General features: G+C 44.8%; 1 protein-coding gene across 1 annotated transcript in view; it reads right to left on the bottom strand.

The window, feature by feature from the left end:
* The window catches only part of LOC119377392 (protein crumbs-like), a gene marked incomplete at its 3' end in the record, with an annotated part of 119,367 nt that overhangs the window by 32,977 nt on the left and 61,114 nt on the right, over positions 1-25,276 (bottom strand). Inside the window, exons 7-11 of the mRNA XM_049411584.1 lie at positions 20,587-20,715; positions 17,143-17,379; positions 14,321-14,437; positions 8,705-8,978; positions 3,945-4,089 (exon numbers count right to left, since the gene is read on the bottom strand). Of these exons, the coding sequence (XP_049267541.1) occupies positions 3,945-4,089; positions 8,705-8,978; positions 14,321-14,437; positions 17,143-17,379; positions 20,587-20,715 (902 nt within the window). The remainder of the gene's footprint in view (positions 1-3,944; positions 4,090-8,704; positions 8,979-14,320; positions 14,438-17,142; positions 17,380-20,586; positions 20,716-25,276) is intronic.

The following is a 25,276-nucleotide window of genomic DNA, read 5'->3' as shown; positions in this document are numbered from 1 at the left end:
TTCGTTCCGGTCGCTAAATTACGCAACGATGCCGCCGTGATTGCATTTCCTGTTTTGTGGTCTCGGAAAAACTAACGTCTTGTTGGCGATAAGTCGAAGGATTACTGTAGCTTTTTCACTCGTTTTGCTTTCCGAACGGGCGCACAAACCCATAGAGTTTTCTTCCGTGCGCTCACTGACGCAGTCGCTTACGCTATGGAAGCAAGCGCCGGTTGCCTCTGCTGGCTGGTGATTTAAGCAGCGATTCTTCCGATGCGGACTATTCCCCAAGTGCCGAATGAGAATCTGATTCATTGGATTTCAGTTTGTCAGACGAGAATTTTTTCACGAGTTCAGACTCCGATGATGATCAAGGAGCAACATATGAAAAGCATGCGTGGCAAGCCATGCTTCAAGATTATCCATGCTGAAAAGTTTTTAGTGTTAGAGCACGAAGATTTTTAACCGAAAGTACTCTGGTGGCTTATTTCTGTATGTCTGTGAGCTATGTTTATACAATGCATAATTTTTATTTTATAAAACTGTTGAAGCTTTTTTTTTAGGATTTGCTTGATTTTACTATGAATAAACCATGTGTATGTAACAACAAAAATTATTTTCTGTCTCTTTACAGTCACGAAAAAAATTTTAGACAATTTTTTTCTTAAACAGAATCGTCTGAAGAATTTATTTCAGTATAAAAATTACACATTTTTGGAATGGATTTCGCGAAAAAATTCGACCCTCACAGGGTTAATGTATTGGTATCTTAATATACAAGATACTGGCTATAGAAACACCACCGTGCGAAACATAAACCTCGGCTGAACTCCACTTCTCAAGCTGATATTGCTGCCACTAAGCCACCTGAATAAACTAATGACAGTGAGGTTTTGTTATCTTTCAGCTAGAATGCTCCAGCGAAGGCAGGCGATCAGGTCCTGCGCGTCCCATGGTGGGCAGAGTCACGTGGTGGCTCTCACGCAATCTAGACAAAAACAAGCGCGCGAACGTCTACGCCCAGCCGACCTTTTCTTTTCTGGATATTTTCTTTCTTTTTGCCTGTGATGATGCAATGACCTTGCTCGTAGCCAAAGTACTGTGCTGCGTACTCAAATTCGTGTGGTGTTTTTCGCTCAAATTGTGCCGCTATAAGTGTCTTATTGAAGTTTCTTTGTGTGGTGCTTCATTGCAAAGTTTCAAGAATGCAATAATGAGGTTGCTTTGTGTCTCGCAGCGTTCACACATCAGCGATTTGAAAGATGTCGTGGACGTAAGTTTAACTTCAATACGATGAGATTGACTTATATGCAAATGAAATTCTAACAACCGTCGCACCACCGGCGCCGATGCTAGATGCAATCGAACAAGCATTTACGTAGCACAAGATATTTGGCGTACTGGATCTTTGCTCTTCCTGCTAAATTGCTCAAGGAGTTCTTTTAAAGGGGCCCTGCAAGCCTTTTTTGAGCATGGTCAGAAAACACTGCCGACTGGTAGTCGAGGCTCCCGAGAACACGCGAGCCAAACATTATAGCGCAGCACACGGCCTGGATTTTACAATAAATTCTCAAACTCAGCTGAAGATCACTCCTCTCTCTCACAAATGATGCTATATACCCAAAATCACTGCGTCATGTCCTCAAGTTCCACGCCATTGGCTGATTTGAGTATTTTGAGCGGAATAGTTACTGTGGTCGCCGCGAATGCCACTACGTGCCCCTCGCGCGCACTCGCGATCACGCAAAGTCAGCCGCACGTTGAAGAAAAAAAAGAAATGAAAGTGCTCAAGGTCATGACGTGCGCTGATGAAGGGCCGCATCTTCTTGCCCCCTCGTCAAGCCCGTCCCTGCGTAGCTTTCCGTGAGCTCGCTGGTACGAGGGGAGAGAGAAAGCGCTTGAAGTGTGCGACAAATCCCTGTAACTCCGCTCGCTCGTACTTGACGGATTCAAAAATTTTTGCGGCATGCAATTCGTGAAGCGTCATGCGCTAATACAAGACTATTTCATCGTAACTCAGAAAAGCGTTGCAGGGCCCCTTTAATCATAATTTGAGCACAATGCTTGCTGTCCTCCTTTGCATTTCATGCATTACCTAGGTCTCTGTATCATTTTGCCTGTCTGTTACTGCAGTATTTCTTTTGTAACCTGCTGCTAAAATAGTACTGGTTCATTCTTATTTTTGACTGTCTGCATCATTCCTGCTATTTACATATCTACATTACATTTGTTTTGCTGTTATGTCAAGGCGATGTAGTGGACGAATATAGATAATGTGGCTGTGCCTGGAGTATAACAAAAATTCTGCTTACTACTTAATACTAGCGAAATTGAGTTTGCATTATAATAATGGAAATTATAAGAAAACATCTTCAAATGTTAGGAAAAGGATTCGAGAAACGTAAACCAATACGCCGTTTTCCTCATGAGCATCCCTGCGGGCCAGTTTATGCTAACTTCTACAGGCATTTTTTCTATTGTCTGACTTTAACATCTAAGTTGACGACGGCTTCACTGGGTGTCAACATTTTTTACGGCCACACACGGCAAGGAAACGCCATCGTCTCCATGGGTGTCGGCAGGTTTTGTCTTGGGGGGTTGCAAAGCCGTGTTGTATCACTGATGGCTGATGGGGGTGTAGTCTGCTAGTGTGGCTAGAGGAGGAAAATGCCCCTTTGGGACCCCCCTGCCGGCGCCCAGAGTTGGCCCTGAGAAGCAATAGGATGACAGTCCGCCACCGGTTGTTTCGCCCAAAGCATATTTGACAGTGCTGCAGTATGGTAGGGTATGAGCACAGTCACATGGTTTGATTTGATATTTTCCGGGCTTCTTTTGAAAGCCGGCAAAAATCTACACATAGCACGTACGTTGCCAAAAAAAACTAGATCGGTCATTTTGGAATGCCCTCTACGACGTGACAAAAGGCACTTGGCCATAAATGAATATTAAAAATGTTGCATAAACCAATGAAGCCCATATAAAAATACCATAACGAGTTCCACATACGGTTAACCATATGCTGTTGATTTCATTTAGTCGCAGTTAACACTTCTGTTTATTATTTGGTTCTACTTACGTGAAACCCCTGTATACTTATTCACCTGAAAGGTGTAGAGCAGCAGTAAAAGCCAACTACCGAGGTGTCCACGCTTTAACTGTCAGGTGATCCGGTATTGTGAAAACAACAAACAAGATGCTTACGGACAAGGTAAGACTGCACAGCAGTATTCACGGCATCGGCAAGACTTCTTATTGATTTTCTTCAAGTACACGGCAACCCACTAGCTGGTCGGCAAGTAGAGCAGCGACACCAATCAAATACAAAGCATCAAGCAAAACCACTGCAAACACAGCGTATAAGAGCTGTCATGTTAAGCAGACAACACATCCTAATAAGTTGTTTCGGAATGAAACTAATATTGAAACAAATTTACAAAGTTGGTAGCAGTTAGAAATTTTCAAGCAAACATTTTTAGTCCGTTTGCTGCTTCATTGTACGATCTATTATACAGTAAAACCTCGTTAACACGGATCTCACGGGACTGGCGTAAATGTCCGAGTTAACCGAATTCCGGATTGTACATGAAAACAAAAGGAAAATGTGCTCGGCACAGACAAACCTTTATTTCATGAAAAACTGCGTTATTTTTGTGTACCTAATCATCGGAATTTTTAGGACGATCTTCTTCAACCCCATCAGGTGGCGGTGCGCACGCTTGCTGTTGCGAGAACCGACACGGAACTCCTCGAGGACAGCGAGGCTTCGGCAGCCTCCTGCACGGTGCGATGTCGCGTCGGCTCATCTTGAGTGTCATCATCCGACAGTGATTCTGATCCTTTTCAAGCACTTCCAATAATATGTCATCGTCAGGCAGCAGACCAGCAACGCAACATCATCGTCTAGCGACGTAGTCTACAAGCTGGACGGCACTTGGAAGGAGCGACTCAAAACGCGTGTCATTCACCTCTTCGTCGTCCATATTTCCAGTGGGCTCGCGGGTATCCTCTGGAGTGGCCTCCGGAGAAGCATCTGAGTTGTCAGGGCTGACAAAGCCGCTGTGCCGGAAAGAATTTGCAATGACCTCGGCGGCGTGTTGCTCCAGACATGCGCTAAAACGTGAACTGCAGTCAGGAGACTCGGGTCATATTCGCGTCCTGCTTCCTTGCACAGTAGGATCCGTTCTAGTACATGCTTTCTGTACTGCTTTTTACATGCTGAATTATCCCTTGATCCAGCGGTTGCAGGGCAGCCGTCGTGTTTGGAGGTAGATACAAGTTCGATGCACTCCAGCCCGTCACACTGGTACGAGCACTGCAGTTAACTACGAGTAAACCTTGCGCTTTTAGCGGAGAAGCTAAAAACGAGCCAGGTACTGGGGAAGCTCAGTTCCCTTCCAGTCAGCAATGCGCCGTTCATCCACTGCTGCTTTTTTTCCCGCACACGTTCCGAAAGACCAATCCGTGCCTTTCTTAAAGCGGGCAAACCATCCTTCAGATGGTTTGCTCGCTCCATCCAAACCATCCTTCAGATGGTTTGCAAGCAGTTTTGCTACAATATCCTTCTGATGCACTGAAGCGTCGATGCTCATTTTCAGTGCGTACCTTTCAGCTTGCTGACAGATCAACGGTCCACTCAAGGGAAGCTGGCTGTTCTGTATGTCTGTTATCCACCGCATGAGTGCGTCTTCCAGTTTCAGGTGCGCTGCCGTCCTTAGTCTTTTTCTTTTGCCGGTGAATTTGCTGCCGCGGTCAAACGCCTGAAAATTTTTGCTTGGTTCTTCACGTAGCCACTTAAGGTGCTTCTCTTAACGTCGACTTTTTCATTAGGCAGTTTTCCAATAGCGTACGCAAGGCTTTGCATTGGCTTTTCGCGCAACTGCGCATGCATGGCACGCTAACCGCTTGCGGGCCCGTTAAGTGACGGAATAGCGGGCCGCAAACGCTAAACTTAGCGTACGTTATTCTAAACTGCCTATTATCTCCTGTCGAGAGAAACGCCTGCGTTCACGTCTTTCAATATCATCACCTTTCTTTCTAGATCATTTGCTGGCTGCTGTGGCCGCTTGACTTTGGTGACGGTCGCCATCACTATGAAGCGTGACGGCGGCGGCAACGTGCACAGCACAGCCAGAGAACGCAATGTGCACGGTCTCGCACGCGCAAAGTTGGCGAAGTCACAACACAAAGGAACCAGCAGCGTAGTTAGACACTGGATGCACCGGCGGCCCAAGCGCTTCCGCCGTGTGGTGACTAGCGCCACCTAGACACTTCCCCCTCATTCACTATCATCATGATCATTTCCTGCTGCAGTTTTTTGTTCGGTTTCGGTTTCTCCGAAACTCCGGTTGCGCTGTCGGTTACGGCAAGCAGTGCTTGAGCCTCCAAGCTACCGCGATCGCGCGACTCAAAGCATGAAGTCCCGACTCCGTAGTTGTCTGAGTTAACCGGTGCGAGCTAAATCCCTCCGAATTAATGAGCATTCAACACCATTGAAGTATACACAGTTTTACCGGGACCGCGCCGCGAGTCCGAGTTAACCGAATTTCCGAGTTAACGAGATCTGGATAAACAAGGTTTTACTGCAGCAATTTACAAATGTATCAAAGTATCTTAAGATACAATGGTGAAGAGTCGTATCGGATACAATAATTCCTAAGGTATCTTGTCTGTATCTCAAATACAGTGGTGGTCGAGTCAGTTAGGATTTGGAGCAATTTTTGGAGCAAGAAGTCTGTTTTGGAGCAGATTCGGAGCAGGAGGAACTGTGTTTTGGAGCAGGTTTAGAGCAGACAAAAAGGAATTTAGGACCACTCGGAGCAGAACTTGCCTAAATTTTTGGTGAATTCTTTTTGTGTGCGTACTGAAAATGCTGCTGGTATTCAAACAATTAAACAAGGAGACAAGGCCAACATCCACAGAGCAGCCATTAATCAATGTCTTAGCATGACAGAGTGTCACATTCTGGCTTCACTGCACTGCACAAGATGTGTTTGCGTAAAGCATTAGTGACAGGGCAAGCATGCACATACTGTTTGGGATTGCCTGCGTAGACAGTGAATTCAATAATCATCACAACTCATTATGTATGATGTTCCATCGTACTCAAATTTTTTAAAGGCGTGTGCACCGAATGGCGTTCTGCTTTCACTTTCCAAGGACTTTGGGTTGAGCACTTACTTCCGGTTTTCCTAATATTCAGAAAAAGCCGTCTAAAAATAAAACTGGTACAAAGTAAACTGGTACAAAGGGAGCGGGCTCAGTGATCATCCAAGCTAAAGAGAGGGATGCTCTCTTCAAGGCAGCCTTGACGACAAGTCGACTAGTTGAAACGTTGGCTTTAGCGACACCCCACATTCATGGATGTTTCACCTTCATATGCTGTCAAGGTGCGATTGGTGGACATGAGTTCCCGTGCTACTCACATGGTTGGGCAATAACTATGGCTTCCTGCGAACACGCCAGATGACAGGGGACAACCGACTGGTTAGGTGGGAAGAGTACCACCGGTTTTTCTTTTTTTTTTTCTTGTGTGTGTGGGGGGGTGAAAGGTCAATGGCCGAACATTCCCCTACTTAACTACTACTTAACGAAGCCGCTGCACGGCTCGTTAAGTAGTCCGTGAACAGCAAGAAATCCCTGCGGCACTGCCGCTCAATGCTCATCAACGTGTGATTTGTGAACAAACGGTGGCCTGGGAGGGAATCAGTTGGGAAGATTTGCAAGCCGGAGAACTTCATTGACCTTTTTTTGTCAACTGACCACAACATTGATTGTTCGAATGGTGTGTATGACGTGTGAGAGCACTTGTTCTTTATTTGTGGCCGACTGTGCGGCTCAGTTCCTACGTATGCTGGCTTGCCACCGCATTACGTCCATTCCACAATCAAGACACGCGACGAGCGCTTGGATGTGCGCGAGCAGCAGTTGCACCACACTGTGCCAGACGCACTCCATACCGAAGGACATTGCACAGCACGATTAGGAGCCATTTACTTTTATTGCGAAATATCAAACAAACCTTCGCACAGCTGAATCTTCATTTGTGTGAAGACGCCGTTTACAGCGTGCAGCGCCGATAGCTGTTGCCGCTTGGCCGCAGTGGCTACATAACAGGACACGAAGTGAGTTGCGAACGAAAAAATCACTTTTCTACGTGGTATCGCCTGTTTCCTAACAATAAGACTGACTATCGACGGCATGCTAAACTTTCAACAACGGAGACACACGCAGCGGCGTGGAGACTTTGGTTAGGCTGAATATAATAACAAAAAGCGCATCGCTGGAATGGATCGAGTAGAGGATATCGGCGGCATTACGGAAAAGCTCCAGTAGTGTTTGTTGCGATCAAGAATATTTTTGGGCCATAAAATCGATGCTGTGTAAACAGGTGGAATAGGGAACTTTGGCACAGTTGTCACAAGCTGTCCTCGAATGCGTGCAGCAAGGCGCAGGGATACGGAATTGTAGCAAAACAGCGAAATTGGCACAGTTGGACCACCACGGCAAATAGTTCTTGCCTGAGTAGCTTGTATCATATTGTCACGGGGTCGTGACGTCGACGAAGACAACAGCTGGCGTGGTCAAGATGAAACTCTTTATTTGGCCGAACTTGTGGCCGGAAATGAAAACTCAAACTACAGCAATACATGCTGTACACTGATAGCGGCGAACTGGGCGTTGGCCGTCGAAATACTAAGAAGCGCGTCGGTATTTATACATGTGCCGTCGAATATTCCAGTGTTATCGTTGGTTGCCTGTCAAACTCTAGAATAAGCTCGAGTGTTCGTGTCTTGCGCGCAACCTTAACAAAACAATCAATAATATACGGGAAGCTTCTCGAACAATGAGGTGCAGTTTGCGCTGAGCGTTGCTGACAGTCTTTGTGGGCGAAAACCGAATACTGCGAAAGTGATAAGAAACGCACGTGGCAATGCTCCCCTCTGAAAAAGCATCGTCCCGAAACAGAACACGAGGGGGCGAACTTGTGGCCGGGAAATGAAAACTCAAACTACAGCAATACACACTGTACACTGATAGCGGCGAACTGGGCATCGGATACCTTGAAATACAATTTCAAGGTATCTTTGCCCAGCCTTGGCGGCAGGTACCGAATGTATTCACGAGAGCCTGGGCACACACCAAAATGCCTGATAATGTACTGGGAGGTATTAAAGCTATTTCGGATGTGGCTATGGCGATGTGACTGCTTGAGCGGAATAAAAAAGCATGAATTCGTTTTTTCGGACTGCCAGATTTTTCTAACGCTTTCGCGGTCCATAGGGAGTCCGAAAAATCAGAGATTGACTGTATTTATCTTCTGAAGTTGGAATACTTCAAACAGTCAAATTTTGGTGCGAATCGAATCGAATAGCAAACACTATTCAAAAATATTCAAAAGTTGGAATATTCGCACACCCCTACTCACAACTCACAGTGTAGTCTCGGAACATTAACCTTCACCCCTAGCACGCCCTGATCCTCTTTAAACGTTTTCTACACAAAATAATTTGCCATTTTCCAGGATTATCTGTTTATGTAGCAACACAGTGCAGACTTACAAAGCCTGTGAAGTGCAAACTTGTTGCCAAGAAGCTGTCTTATAAGACAAGACAGATGAGAGCCTCTTACTACCCTCTCGATATCCAGGCAAGCAGCCACACCAAAGCTGCGCTCTGCACTGCATGCCGTGGGTACAGCTCCAATGCGTGCAAGGTGCCCGAGGCACCTCGCAGTGGCGCCCCGAGTGGAGGCCACTACAGAGGCAGGTGAAGGTGGAGTTGCCGCTAAGGCCCCCGTCAACCTCTTGGCAGGTGCCGTTGTGCATGCAGGAGAGTTGTCCTTGCAGGGGCCCACAGCCTGCTCACAGTGGGGTCCCCCAAATCCCGGCGGGCAGACGCACTCGAAGCTTCCTGGCTGGTTGACACAGCTGCCACCATTCAAGCAGACGCTCTCCTCCGCACATTCATCGACGTCCTCGTCACACAAGGGACCACGATAGCCTGGAACACATATCGATTAGATGCACACAATACTCACGTTCACCGGAATGCCCATATGGGCTACCAGCATGGGCAGAAAAATGTGAATGTAAAATACTGTATGGCATGACTCCGAAAAGCACACCAACAAGCTAAGCCTGAACATAAAGCCAAAGCAGAATCAAGATGCTTCTGCATGGGGGAACATGAATTGCGGAAATTATGGAACAATGGCCTAAAGAATGCACAAAATGTATGTGAATTGTTACAGGCACGCACCATGCCACCACCAGTGAGGTCTGGTAGTTGCCGATTTTGATCTTGCGAAAATACGCAAATAGTACCAAGATTGGGTCATTGTCACACACATATATCGCCTCCACTGTTCCTAAACTGAACTTGCCTCATAATATGCTACCATCTTGTGCATTTTTCTTTTCTTTGTTTGTTTTGTGCCTTCATACATTTGTACCTGCCAGTCAATCCTTTTGATGATAGTAGGGGTGTGCGAATATCAAATTTTTCGAATACGAATCGAATACGAATACCACCTTCGAATATCGAATCGAATATCGAATATCAAAGGAAAAATGCCTCCAGTAACAATATTTTATTTAACATGTAGCTATTTGAAAAAAAAAAACATTAACAGCCTGACTGGCCACAACAACCTACATGCTATCACCAGAACACAATGTCCAGGCTAGCACAATGCACATCACAACACAAGCAAATATCACGGCACAATGAAAGTAATGACTAGATGTTATCATGAAGAAATATGAGTTGGTCCACATGGTCAGGCAGCAGGCGCTCCCTTCTAACAGAGACACCCACCCCCCTGCCACTGAAAAGGCACGCTCGCTTGGAACAGAAGTGGCTGGTATAGGGAGGTAGATGGGGCAAAGCTTTGCCAGACTGGGGTATCTGAAGGTGCCTACAGTCCGCAACCAGTCACATGGGTCTTTCTGCAGAAGTGGTCCCGCATAGTGAACGAGTGGTAGTGCGGCACGTTACGGCCGCATAATATTGAAAATGTACGGTTACATGATCGCCAACAGCGCTGCACGTCGGAGATGCACCAGCAATAAATCATACGTATTGGGGCGCTCGTCGCAGGCAGATATCGTGCCTCCGTGTACTTACGATGTGTATCGCTCCTCTCGGCAACGTTTTTAGCTATACGAACGCAGCAGAAATGTGGAATACGAGTTATTTTATGCATGATAATCGAATCGCATATTCGAATTTTTCGAATATTCGTAGTTATCGATATTCGAAACTTTTCGGATACACGACTTTCGAATCGAATACGAATATTTCGAATGTAATATTCGACGAATATTCGAAACTTTCGAATATTCGCACACCCCTAGATGATAGATTCAAATTTTTCAATTAAATTTTGCTGCAGTGTGCTATATATTAAAGGTCGAGGCACACTTCATACACGAGGAGATAGGCGTTTGATAAACAGCAACAAAATAAAAAGCAGACATGTACTTCACCTTGTTCCTTTTCAATATTACTACCCACACACTGTACGAGTAGGTACAGGTACATATAAATCAAGAACTAGAACAACCACAACATAATGCGATTCTGGTTCGGTATGTGGCAGCCACAGAGTAATGCAACAGATTGCCATTCTGTGCCAGAGGGAAAAAAAAAGAGCGTAGCAAGGCTCGGCTCGTATAGTGCCCCGCCTTTGATTTGCACGATCAAAGACCAGGTAACTGGACACACCTGGTAAACAGTTTCTGATGGAGAGATAACTGCGCACATGTACAATGTGAACATGCTGCGGCAAGAATTGTGAGAATACGAAGTGCTGAAAGAAGGAGGGCTGATTTTGCTTTGTCGCTCGGATTTCCCATCCTTCTCGGCAGTGAAGAGGAGCACCTTGTCATGGCTACGCCCACTTGGTCAATGACGTCAGCGATTACGTCATCGGCGCGCAAGGCTCGCTCTGTGTGTCGCCCTTGTCAGAGTGGCGCGGTGCGAGGCACTGGTGAGGTAAACATATATGCCATGGTGCATGCACCCTTCCCCTAGTGGTAAAGTCGCGAGATGGCTCTTGATCTCAGAGGAACTGATAGCTGGGCCAGTCGTTGCGCTGTGTTAAACATGTTCAAGTATGATCTCAGAGGCTTTCGTTCTGGTGATACCACTTGTCCCAGTAGTCTTTACTCTACCAAAATGGCAGAGGGCAGCACAAGAATATAAAAATGCGGACTGCGCAGCCAAAACTGCATCACCGCAGGGCCAAGGTGCCGTTTTGTAATGCACAGGATCAATCGACAGTCAGTACTATGCAATGTTAACCATGGGCCAGATTACGCCACTGCATAGGCGAAAAGGACTGGTCAGGCACAGCAACGCCTCCTCTATTTTTTTCATTGCCAGTGCAAACGCTCGCTCCTCAATGGGAACCATTCGTCTGCCTGCATCACACGTGGAGATGCAGCAGTCCCTCTCTTGTATCATGCTTCTGTCAGATTTGTTCCTTCGTACTCCTTCCTTTGTGGCCTGAAGCAATGTCACTACTGCCTCACAGCGCTTTTGTGGCACATCTTAAAGCCGGCGCATACAGCAGCATTGTTCAACATTGTTCAATGGTTCCGTGGAGTGAGTGAGCGTGGTTGGAGAAAGCCTGAATAATCAAACAGAGCCCAAAATCATGGCACCACAAGTCAGGAGGTGGTTGTATTCATAGCAGTCTTGAGTAGTAACTAGTTACTAGCAACGCGTTACCAGTAACCAGTTACTTTTTCCAGTAACTTGTAACTTTTAAGTTAGAGGAACTTGTAACTGTAACACTGTTACCTTTTTAAACAGTAACTGTAACGGGAACTACCGTAACAGTCACTTCTGTTCTTATAAAAAAATTATCCAACAGCAGCACTTGTTAAAGGCTGACGTTAAACGCTTTCCACCTTTTGAACTTCCTTCTTTCCATATCCTCTCCACCATTCAACTTTCCACAATAGGGCGCTCCTTGCAGTTTAGGAGAGGAGGTCGCTAATTGGCTTATCTTCACTGCAAAAGACCGAGGTCGAAGGTTAGTCTTTAACGCAAGTTCAAGTTTACTTGTGAGCTACGTATAGTAACAATCACGTTGCAACTGAACAGCTTGCCAAGTTCACGTCCGTTTTTTTTCGGCATACACTCTAACCTCGATATAACGAACATGGATAACGAATTATCGGTTATAACGAAGTAAATGAAGAATAGTCTTGTCATAGATACAGCATTAAAAATAAATGTTTATAACGAATTTTCGGATATAACAAACTTATTTTCGTGGCAGGTGTGACTTTGTTATAACGAGGTTTGAGTGTATACTATATGTCGTTTTTGTCACTTGAGCTTCTATCTCTGTTGTTGGTGTACTGGTGAAGCGTTAGGACGCATAGCCTCCTTCGTCCGTGGCTCCGAGCTAATCGTGTTTGACAGGCGGCTAGAAAGCAGCAGCGCACGAAACGGCTGAGAGCCGGCAATACCGTGAGCTAGCAAAGTAATATTTTAAGGCCTCTTTGGAACTGAATGTAAAAGGTTTGCTCAGACTTGACACAACAATTATTAACAAAATGGCATACACGTTTCGCCTACTACGCAGGTTGCATCCTCAGGTTGTTGCAAGCTGATGCGTTGCAGCGAATGAACCACGATTCCACAAGATTTCTTCCCCCCCCTCGTTACGAGCTAGCACGTCCCATTGTTTAGGTCAAAGCTGTGCACTGCTGTCCAGCAGTGTTCAGCAAGCCCCGTCTTAGAACGCGTTACATGGGTTGCTTTAGCAACATCCCGTTTTTCCTGCCTGTTTCGCCGATGTAAGTCGTGTCGGAATCCCTGCATTGTACATGTATATAACCCCGCTCTGATCGTCCGCAGTGTGTGGTCGGGGTTTCGCGAACACATGTCCCAAGGTATAACGGGGCTTAAAAACGGTTTGTATGCCCAGCGGACGCAGAGATCTCCGAATAGGGCTGGTTGTTTGGTTCCTAGAGGAATGGCCTAACCCACCACGGTGGATCGGCCATGAATCGGTTTGATACACCTTGAACATACAATGGACGTCGTCTTCACTCGTGACGCACTCCCTGTTCCTCTTCGCATGCATTACTGGGTGTCGTTAATAAGCGTCCCAGGATACTGCTGTCGTTACAGTGCTTCTACCTCATTTTCCAGTTACAGAATCCTAGGACATTTATTGATGCGACAAAATAAGGCATACACAATGATTGCTTGTGTTGGCCTCCCTTTTAGGTTTCCTTCGTCTGGGGTTTTACCATGTGCAATTTTGACTGCCCGCATGCCTTTGTATGTTCTTATCAAACTAATTCCATCATTTGTTTGTGATCTATCACTTATTTTATACAGTAAAAAAAAGTAACGACGTTACTTTTTCACAGTGACTGTAACTGTAACAGGTTACTTTTGGGAACTCTGTAACTGTAACAGAGTTACTTTTTTGGCTTAGGTAACTGTTACTGCAACACTGTTACTTTTTACTGGTAACGTGCCCATGACTGATTCATAGTCTATTCAAATCTGTTGTTTTGTACTGGACACACAAATGAAAAAGAAATTATTAGCACTGCTAGGACTATTCTCAACCAGCTCCACACAAATTCATTTTACAAAAAAAAAGGCAGATGTTGGCAACTGTGTCAATATGCAGCCCAACAGAGCTAGAGCAACAGACAACAGTATCTCCTCGAAAATTCCATCCCCAGAGAAGACAAAACTTACTGTATCAGCATTAATAAAGAAAAAGAAAAGGGCCACAAGTGTATATCCGCTCTCACTTTAGTCCCATTTTCTTAATAGGAGATGATAAAAGGAATTTTTTACTGATGAAAGCACATCACTGGCCAAGGAAAAGCATGGGTAGCATTCCCATAAGCACTGCAGTGGACAAAAAAAAAAGCAAGAGAAACAGCAAGAACATCCCCTTTATTTCTTCTACGTTTGCGTACTTTTACACAAGGCTAGGTGAAGTTTGCCATTTGTAGCAGCCAGAAGGAACACAAAAAATGCAAAGACATGTGAAAAACAAAGAAAGAGCACAGATCCATCCCAATGTCACCAGAACAAGGGTCTGCTAGAGTCAGAACATTTTGCTTTTACTACCAAACACTTTAATTCTGGGTATTGCCAGGTTCACTGCTTATGGTTTAAACTGTATGCAAAATCTGCTAGCGATGCAAGCAGCGTTTGCTTATTAGTAATTGAACCTTGGCAGAAATGTGTTACATTTCACAATAAATAAGATTACAGTTTTGTGACAGAGATGTCTATATTTACACAGAGAGCAAGAATAGAGAAGAAGTGATGCCAGCCTTATGATGTGCACCTACCAGTGTTCTGGCAGTTGCAGAGGGGCCCAACAGGGCCTTCGGTGCAGACACCACCGTGGTGGCACAAGCCCAGCTGGCACTCGCCAACATGCTGCTCACAGTAGATGCCAGCATACCCTGTTGAAAAATAGCAGAGGGAGATAATATGCCACCTCACTGTCCACAGGTGTAAAAAAGAAAGTGGCAGCAATGATGACAGTCAACTCTGTATACAATGAGAGAAAACATACTTGTTAAATATATGGTTCGATTTGCAATGCAGGAACACCGAGCCCTTGCTGGGTTCGCTTGCAGGTGCAGCCCCACAATCTGAAGGGGCTACGAAGGATTCAGTTACACACCTCAATGGAGAAACGGGAAGTCCCTTGAAGCGTGGTAACACCTTGGAGCCCAAAGGGGAGCAGACAACTACATCGTATAGAAGCGTGCACACCCAAGCTATTCATGCCATCCAGATAGCATTAGTACTTGCACCGCATCTTGTCGCTGTGCAACTGACTCTTTTCATCATGTGTTGTGCAAGGAAGACAAACATCAGATAAGGTTGCCACAACATCTAGCATTTTATAGTGCCACCAGTGGGAGCACTCATCATGAAAACAATCTTTGTTGCACTGCACTCACTTGTGGTTGCATAAAAATAGGGCTTCAAGCAGGCAGGGAAGCATAAAACTAGCCTCTGCCTAGGATTGAACCAGGAGGTGACTAGTGGGCAGTACAAACTCCACAAGAAACCATAAAAATGTAGTATTTTACATGCAACCTTTCATTTCAATCACACTGTGCTGAACAATCAGTGAGTCCTAGTAGAGACCCCAGGCATTTTTAAATGGTGGTATCACAACATGGACCATGACAAGAACAAAAAACACTCAAGACCCATCCATAGTGTTGTGTCCTGTACCCTTCTCATTTTTGTCTTGCGCCTTTTTAGCGTTATAGTCAGAAACATCTGATGTCACTGTCTGCATAGGGACAACAAAGAGCAAAAGGTAGCCTTGTAGCCATGATTTCAATTCAATTCAAAATTGGAATAGCATTATATGCTAATGAAGCTTATACAGTAGAACCCCGCTGTTACGTTCCTCACTGCTGCGTTTTCCCGGCTGTTACGTCGTTTTCCGCCGGTCCTGGCATAGATCCCATAGGATACAATGTATTGGGAACCCCGCTGTTACGTCGTAACTGTCGGACCGTTCCCTATGATACGTCGCGAAGTGCGCTCGGAGCCGACCGAGTGACTACCAAAGAGAGCCACCATGGTGCATTTTCACGCAGCGTGGCCTCGTTTGACCATAATATTAGCCGCATGAGAGGCGCAAGCAACAGAATCTTTCAATTGATGCAAACAAAAGCATGGCCTTCGAGATTCAAATTGCAAAGATGGCGTCTATGACGTAACTGCTCGCGAAAGCAAGGCCTTCGAGATTGGCATTTACTATTGACAAAAGCATAGCCTTTGAGACTTGTATTGCACAAACATGGCGTCTATGACGTAATTGCTTGCGAAAGCAAGGCCTCCGAGATTGGCATTTACTTCTGCCATCGCGTTGGCGTAGACTCATCATCATCGTTATTTGTCGGAGGACGGGAGGAGTTCGAGCTGTTTGGAGCTCGCATGGTCGTGCGCGCAGTTCGCGGTCGGACACGCTGCGCTGGTCGTGATTGCGTGTGCTTACATGCCTACAGCTGTTGGTGTTAAAAAAATCACATACGTTGATTACATTTCTGTGGATGAGGCCGTCCCCAGCTCCGCGTTTCTATCCATTGACTAGATCGCGGCTGAGCGCGCCAATTTTCGTGCTGCTCGTAAGAATTGAAATAAAATTCTGTACCACTAAATATTTTGCCGTTTTTCCCTGTTTTTCGGCTCTTACGTTTCCCGTCTCTTACGTTTATTTCCTACGGTCCCTTCAAAAACGTATCAGCGGGTTCTACTGTAGCTGCCAAAGTCATGTTTCTCATTGAAAAGAAAAATGTATGACACCACTGTGATCTTTTGCCTAGTGAGACCACTCCTTTTTCCTTTGGTCATCACCATACTTTTTTCGCCAGTGCTGTTCTTAAAAAAAAAACATATTCTATGCAGCTTTAAAGGGGTACCGACACCATTTTCCGGAGGTGAATTTACACTGCCATACAAATCTCCCATATACAGAGACGGCTCTGAGCAAGTGTGAAGCTCAGCAAATGCTGATGAGATATTTTATTTTGATGTTGAAGTCAATTTCCCCATGGCGCACCTACCGACATCGACACTAGCTTGACGTCAGGCTACAGTACTAGTTCTGGTGACTTCACGCAGCAGTCTGTCTAGTTGTGATGACGTCAGGTACCGAAACTTCCAAAAGGCCATCTGTGTGTCCCTAGAACATTCAAAACGGCCGCTTGTGCGTCACCAATGGAGCAACGGTGCGAAGCGGCCGTGTAAACGTCACGATATCTTGCACGCGCACGTGACGAGAAGCTCATACCATGTTGTGACATCAGGCTACAGTAGGAACCGAAACTAGCTTTTAAAAACATACTGTAATTACTTTTTCAGGGTTCTTTCACGCTTAGCAGTACATATGCTAGGCTCTTGAGGGCTTGGCCTTTCATTTGACGCAAGAAAACGACCATGGAAAATTTTCGTGTCAGTACCCCGTTAAGTACTTTTCCCATGGCAAAGTGCTTAAAGCAGCCTTCACCTTTGAAATGCGTGCATTTATGCATATGTTTCAAGAAAAGCTACCTCCACAGCCAGTAGTGAACGTTTTACTATTATTATTCTTCCCCTGTTCATGATGCAGAACTGTAATCAGCAAGAGAGACAAACTCACCTGGCGGGCACTGGCAGAAGGTGCGACTCTGGGCACTGCCAGTCACGCAGCTGCCCCCATTCCTGCACCCTTTGGCTGGCTGATCACACTGGGCATCAGGTGCAGGCTCTTGGCATGCGCTGCCACTCCACGGCCCACGGCACAGGCAACGAGTGCTATTACCCCGCCAGTCCTCCACACAGACACCACCGTTGACACATGGCTTCTTCTTCCACGGGTCACGGTCACATAGAGGTCCTGCACGTAAAAGGCCAAGCATGCCACAGGCAAGTTGACCAACCCCCTCAAAGACTGGAACATGTTTAACTGAGCGCAACGACGACATGGACACAAGAGAAGAGGAGACAAACCACAGCGCTAATTTACTGTAGCGCCGTGGTTTGTCTCCTCTTCTCTTGTGTCCACGTCGTCGTTGCGCTCAGTTAAACATGTTCAAGTATTGTCACCAACTGGCCCAACTATCAGTTCTTCTACCCCTCAAAGACACATTTAGGCAATAAGGCACAGCAGGATCAGTTTCTTTGACCTGTGGTTGTTTGATGTCCACCTAAACGTCAGCTCTAAGGCATCATTAGCATCGCTCACCAGTAAAAATGCAACAGTGACAGACAAAAATGAGATCAATGGGTGCAGATGGGCACGTGTCATCAATGACAGAGTTTGCAGCGGAAGCGCTCAATCAAAGAATGCGAGTGAAAATCCACAAGTGTCGGGTTGGTGAATAGTATGATGCAATATTTGAAATTCTGAATGAGCGGTACTACTGCGCACTGAGTTAAATGGCTAAAAAGGACTTACATTAGCCGAAATGTTACAATGTGGACAAGCTCTCAGATCTACATGAAAAATTGTCAAGTTAGCACGTTTTGCTACACAAAGTTTCTTACTGCCGTTCACATCAACCTTGTACTGCTCAAAGTTTCAATGACCAATTGGCAGTAAAGGCTCATAATATGCATGCCTCATCTTAGTGGCAAAAGAAGAAAGTTCTAGCTGTCTGCATGCCATGACACAACCATTATCAATTAGATAAAATGGCATGAGCAGCAGACATACGGTAAAAGCAAGTGCCAGCCAAACAAACAACAGGCAAAATCGGGCGGCCATTCACTTCAAGGTACTACTGCGGCTATCTTGCATCAATTGTTCACACCTATAAAAAGAGGCCGCAATGCTCAGCAAGGCCATTAAAATATAACACGCAAATAAAAGCAGTCACAGCAGACACCTCTATGTACACTAGCATGTTTTCAACCACTGCACTTGTTGTATGACAACTAGAGCTGTGCGAATAGCAAAATTTTGGGTGCGAAGCGAATTCGAATAATAAAGATTGAGTGCGAATCGAATCTAATAATTTCGAATAATTTTCGAATATTTCTCAAACATTTTTCGAATAATTCGAAGTGAACTTACAGAAAAAGTTGCAGAGAATCCCTAAGTATGTTCTTGTGAGATCGCAACATGAAAATGTTTCTTTTCGCTAAGTTGATGAAGCGCTGGTGGGATCATATTTCATAGTTGTCTTTCTTATCAAGAGTGAGGCAATGTGGAGGCCGAATTGTATTTATGTACATGATTTGGTGCAACCAAAGTGTTGCTGACAACACTTTTCACGTGATAGGCAGAGATGCCATTTTCTCAGCCTCTCCTCCTCTCTCAACTTCTGTGGAAGCCCAACTGATGTGGCGGACAAGGGTGTGCTCCCTTCAAGTCAGGAGTTCCAAATCTGCCAAGTAGACGTCTATATATAAGAACATCTGAAATTTTGGATTCTAAAGAGCTTCGGCGTCCGATTTTTCGGACTTCCTGCCCAAATTTCAGGTCCAAAACCGCATTAATTGAGCCCCCAACTCTGCCACATCTTTTATCTCCATGTTGGGATCAGCGTTTTCTCGAGTTAATACATTTGCGACCGTAGCGGAACTTGAAAGGCAGCTTTGCCGCAATACGGAGGTGTGATGAGGTGAAGCATACTGAAAATCTAGGGACCACTTCCAAACGGACGTTGACTGTCTCTTGGCTAAGTTCGACCGTAACGGAGCTTGAAAGGCAGCTTTGCCGCAATACGGGGGTGTTATGAGGTGAAGCATATTGAAAATCTAGGGACCATTTCCAACCGGACTTTGTCTCTTGGCTAAGTTCGACCGTAACGGAGCTTGAAAGGCAGCTTTGCCGCAATATGAGAGTGTAATGAGGTGAAGCATATTGAAAATCTGAAGGGGTCACTTTCAACCAGACGTTGACTGCATTTGTCTTTGGGAAGTTCGAATAGTTCGAATGGTAAAATTTCAGTGCGAATCGAATCGAATAGCAAACACTATTCGAAAAATATCGAAATTTCGAATATTCGCACACCCCTAATGACAACACATCAGCACTGGCAAAATGCATTGTAAAGTGTGCAGAGTGGTGTGTGGTAAGGTGCAGTGCAAGGTGTTGACGATCAAGAAAAAGCATCCATATAAAATAACTTACTAAACGCAAATAGAAAAGAAAGCATTGCCTGCAATTGTGCACATCAGTATGAAGCGCATCCTTTTAGAGTGTTATCATATGCTGATGAAGGCTTAGTGGCCAAAGTCATCTTTTTCACTGAAGAAGAAAAACTTATGCCACATCTGTCATTTCTTGTCTAGTGAGACCACTCCTTCCTCCTTTGGTCACCAGCGCACTTTTTTGCCAATGCCGCCGTTTGTAAATAAACTATGCACTGCCCTGCACATCCTCTATTAATCATATGCTTTCTGCTCTGACTCGAGTTTTACTCACTTTGCAAAAGGCATAACACTTATCTTTGTTTCCAGGCTCCCCAGTAACGCTGCCACTATTTTTTCTCCGAGAGTATAATTAGGGTTACGACACCTTTGAGAGCTGCCTATGCTAGGAAAATCATATTGCACTTTGATCTAACTGCGTTGTCAAGAAGTTGTGACTTTTTTTTTGCATTTTACTCCAGCTCAGTGGTACCACCCTAAGCTGTATTCACAGGTTAGACTCACACATTTACTCAGAAAACTGCCTCACCTGAATGTACCAGAAAAAAAGCACTCACTCAGGCAAGTTGTATCACCTGACCAAACCAACAGAAAGTGACAATGGTAAAGCCCTTGGTAACCTTATCATTATCAACTTAACGGTACATTTTCCTATACATTTTCTGCCTAAACTTCCATCCAAAATGTGAAAAAAAATAATAACCACCAAAATGCACACTTAAGCAAAAAATGGTTGACTTGGTGACGAGGGTTCCCCGATTGAATACAGCAGGTTTCCACAATTCAAACCAGGAAAGGCGTTGCTGCCTTTTATCCTTTTTTTTTTTCCTGTGAAGCCTTAGTGTATAACAATGAACCAGCATCTGGCAACAGAATTCTTCAGCTGCTGTGAGAGACGGAACACTAGTACACGAACAACACAACTGAATGTAAGCAAATGACTTACCCTCATCTTTTTCACAATGCTCGCCACTGTATCTGGCTGTGCAGTTACACTTGGGCACTCCCTGTTGCAGTACACACAAGCCACCATGTTGGCAGTGGTAGTCAAAGCATGGGTCCCTCCGGTGGTCTTCTGCAAGAGATGTGAGTAGAGGCCAATTCAGGGCCACAGAATCACGGCTGGCTCTCACGAGTGCACAACACTTAAAGGCACAAAAGAAGGAGAATTCTTTTCCAAGGGGCTCGTTTATATTTTAGACACAATCAAATGAATCGAACAGACAATTTCTCCGACCTAATCGTCTGTTAAACTTAAATGTCGCAACATGTCACATTCACATCAGTTTTCAGACTGCATATGTGCATTTTGACCGCTCCATTTTGCCATATCTTCAACAGTGCTTTAGCCAAAGGGCTCTTTGCTGATACTATGAAAATTGCTAGTGTGACTGTATTGCATAAAGGAGTGCCCGTCAATGATCTAAATAACTACAGACCGATATCGGTACCGCCCCTTTTCTCAAAAGTGCTGGAGTGTCTCTTAAAGTGCTGACTAACTAAATTCCTAGATGACACCCATGCATGGGTGTCCGGAGGGGGGTGCACCCCCTTAGAATTTCGGAAAATAATCTTCTATGCAGTAGCAATAAGCTACACGGCTTGATTAGCCCACTCAGGTCCCACACGTCCGAGTGAAACAGCCTTCGGGATTGCCGGCCAACTCTGCACGTTACACACTGCTCTTGACTGGTCTTGCCGGTCATGTCACTGCAGTGGAAGAAAAGCTACCTGTGTTTGTCATATTTTCAGTGTCACATTGTGCTTGTAAACATTTATGTGCTATTGCAAACATTATAAGCTTAGACCAGATTGTTATTTCTTAGAAATTGTGTTGAGTTATTCATTTTTCCTTTACCTGTACCAATATTTATGTTTGTCATCCTTTTGCACAAACTTTATGTCTGCCCTTGTGTTCTGTGCTGCCTCACTGTTGGAGCAATGCATGGCTGACAAGGCCTCAGTCAGGCAGACAATGCTCTGCCTTTAGCCTTGCCATCCAAGACTCACTCTGTGCCTGAAATATTTCCAAATAAACAAATAAATAAATTTCTTATTCGTGCCACCATCACCGAGCAAGCTTTATAAGTTCATCATAAGCCCTTCACTGAAGGTTGTCACAAACTTGCAGTGCATCGAATGAAAGCAGCCGCAGGCTAAATAAAGCTTGTTGAGAAGCAAGCATCGGGCATGATATATTTGGAATAGATCCGCATAGCACTAAGTACTTAGCTTTAACATGCGGCATCACCTATGACAACCTATTGACTGCTCACGAATTGCAACTAGCCGCACTTTGGATGACACAGCCACGGCATGAAAGTGCTGATTACACAAGCAATTGCTAAGGAAGAAAGTGTTTATTTCATTCATGTTTGCAAAATGCCCTGCTACTTGGACACATGACAGGCCAGTGTCTAGACCCCCCCAAGCTGACCTACCGTAAAATCCCGAGCATGTGCCCCCTTCTCCTATTCCGGAGATTTGAAATATGAGCCACTGACCAAGCAAGCGACCCCCCCTCTTCCGCCATATTTTTCTCAACCTGTTCTCCGCTACAGACCAGGATTTTCATCGCTTGCAGGGCGCAGCCATCTTTGCTGGGGGGCTGTTGATTACGTGGAACAGACGACTACGCTAGCATCAAGCCTGTTCTTATCACATGATGGCCGCCAGTGTTCGCTTGCCATCAGCTGTGACGTAACCATTCCGCAGCCCCTATGCTGGCCTCGCCAACAGATGACAACTGGGGTCAAGACTATGTATGCTAGCTCTAAACGTGGATGCGAGAGTAAAAAATCTGGTCTATAGAATCCTGCAGCTGCGGTTCCTAGGAACCCAAGTTCTGAGAGTCTTTACATACGTGCACAATTTCTTAGTACTTTTACAGTATGGTGCCTCGGGGTTGCATTCTGAGTTGTCACAAGTTGTCGGGACATTTGAAGAACGTCCTTCCCCCCTTCTCAAAACACATAAAATTTCGCACGAGGATTCCCTCCAGTTCAGTAAAAACAGTAAATGCATGCGTATTCAATAAAGCATTTCAGTAGAAGCACAAGTGTGCATTCTTAGAGGCTCTTTCGCCGCCATCTTGAATTTTAGTCCATGACCCAGCAAGGGCCCCTCTTCCAAATCTTGTCCAATTATCTCTCACCATAGGGGGGGGGGGGCTTGCTCAGGATTTACAGTACATATCATGCATCTGCATTTTGTTAGTGGTGGTATTAAGGAAGCCACAACACTTCAAAAGAGTACAGCACAATGTTAGTGTGTAGTATTTTGTTGCTATATATTGTTAGTTGAAAAGCTTTTAAAGTTAGTTAAGCAAACAACAATATAGAAAAGATGGCACGCTGGGGCTACATGGGACAGTCACTAAATCACAAATGCTTTCACTCAGAGAAGAAAAAATAGTTCCAAAAGAAAACTTCAGGTGCATACGCACGAGCGTGTAAGTATTGAACCTACCGCAAGTGAAATCGTGCATTGAACATGTGAAAATAGCCTCAGGCAGTGCCACAATATAACCCATGTAAAGCACCATACTCACTAGTTGGGATCCATAGAAACTAGGCTTGTGCGAATAGTAAATTTAGGTTCGAAGCGAATAGTGATTTTGGTCGAATAATTTCGAATCGAATTCGAAGAGTATATATCACATATGATAAAGAAAAACGAGCATATTTGTCATGACCCAACCAACCTGCACAACGTTTTTTAAATAATGTAACAAGACATGTGCAAATGTAATTCTTCTTGGTTCAAAGGAAGTGGAAGCAACTTTGAATAGTAGTGCTCAGGATTGGCTTTCGGGTAGAATGCAAGTGATAACCTGTAAAATATGTTACATTTTAAAATTTACTACACTTCGAGCGTATAAGCCGGTATAACAAGTTTTTAGACTTAAAAAATGATGAATGGATGTGAGGGTAATATGTTCATTTAACCTTGAAGTGGGGCTTCGTGGCAGTGCGGATTTTTCCTGAAAAGGTGTATTCACGGTATAGCACTTGTCCACTGCAGTGAAACCACCTTTACAAAAGATTACTAACGGAGCCATAGAGTGAACTTGGGCGTGTTGGTTAAGCATGATGAACCACACAGCGCGAGTAAACAATGGGGACACAGGAAGGGAACACACACAGCGCTTACAACAAAATTATTGAAACAACACTTCACATATATACAGGGGATCAGCCACCACTGCCGCATGTCATAGCAGATAACTTCTAATCAACTTGAAAAGCCGAACGGAGAAATTGCAATTCTTTATCTGATAAAAATATCGACGCCGAACTAACACATTTGTCACCCAACCTCTGAATCATCTCTGCTTCAGTTATTTCTCGGACATTTATTTCTATGTTTACAAACAACGTCAGCTTCCTGAAAGACGGTTTGCACGTGCAGTCATTACAGTGCAGAGCCAGAAGGCCTCCCTGTCCTTTCGTGACATTGCTGGCATGCTCACGGAAACTTTCGTTGATACATCGGCACTCGGTGTTTCTTTGCGCAAGAAACTTCTTCGTCGATAGCTCTGTCTGGTTGAGTTAACCTACACAAAGAAGCCAACAAACCGAATCGCTCAGAAGTCACATGTTCCAACTGCATTCTCTGCCCCGCTTAAGTTGGCTTCTTTGTGTAGGTTAACTCAACCAGAGTGAGCTATCGACGAAGAAGTTTCTTGCGCAAAGAAACACAGAGCGCCTTTTCAAGACTGCGCAGTAGGCGTAGTTTATTCTACACCGCTAAGCTGTGGTAAACATTACTCGGCCAAACGGGCCGATGTAGCAATGAAAGGTTCCGTGAGCATGCCAGCAATGTTCACGAAAGGACAGGGAGGCCTTCTGGCTCTGCACTGTAATGACCGCACGTGCAAACCAGTCTTTCAGGAAGCTGACGTTGTTTGTAAACATAGAAATAAATATGTCCGAGAAATAACTGAAGCAGAGATGATTCAGAGGTTGGGTGACAAATGTGTTAGTTCGGCGTCGATATTTTTGTCAGAATAAAGAATTGCAATTTCTCCGTTCGCTTTTCCAAGTTGATTAGAAAGTTATCTGCTATGACATGCGCAGTGGTTGGCTGATCCCCTGTATATATGTGAAGTGTTTGCTTCAATAAATTTGTTGTAAGTCCAGCGCTGTGTGTGTTCCCTTCCTGTGTCCCCCATTGTTTACTCGCGCTGTGTGGTTCATCATACAAACGGAGAGTGCGGATTTTTTCTGGAAAGGTGTATTCACGGTATAGCACCACTCTACTGCAGTAAAACCACCTTTACAGAGGGTTACAAGCGGACTAATATACACCTATTCGTTCATTTCGAATACTTCAAAATTTTCAATAATTTAAATTCGAATCGAAGCGAATTCGACGTGCTCGAATATTCGCACAAGCCTAATAGAAACCAATCAAAACTGATGAGATGCCGACACGATCTGCATTTTTTTTCTTTGTGAAAAGCATTCTGCTCAACCTTCAGGTGAAAGTGCCACGCCTTTTTGCAGGCATTTTTCGACAAAGAGGCACTCTTGTGAGTCAGCATTTCCCTGGTTCTTCCTTTCACTCCCCTTTCTTTACACAAATGCTTCTACTTTTATCTACAGCAGAGATGGACAAATAGAAAACTTCAGGTT

The sequence above is a fragment of the Rhipicephalus sanguineus genome, unplaced genomic scaffold, assembly GCF_013339695.2.
Source record: "Rhipicephalus sanguineus isolate Rsan-2018 unplaced genomic scaffold, BIME_Rsan_1.4 Seq453, whole genome shotgun sequence".
Lineage (NCBI taxonomy): Eukaryota > Metazoa > Arthropoda > Arachnida > Ixodida > Ixodidae > Rhipicephalus > Rhipicephalus sanguineus.
This window is presented reverse-complemented; position numbering and strand designations above follow the sequence as displayed.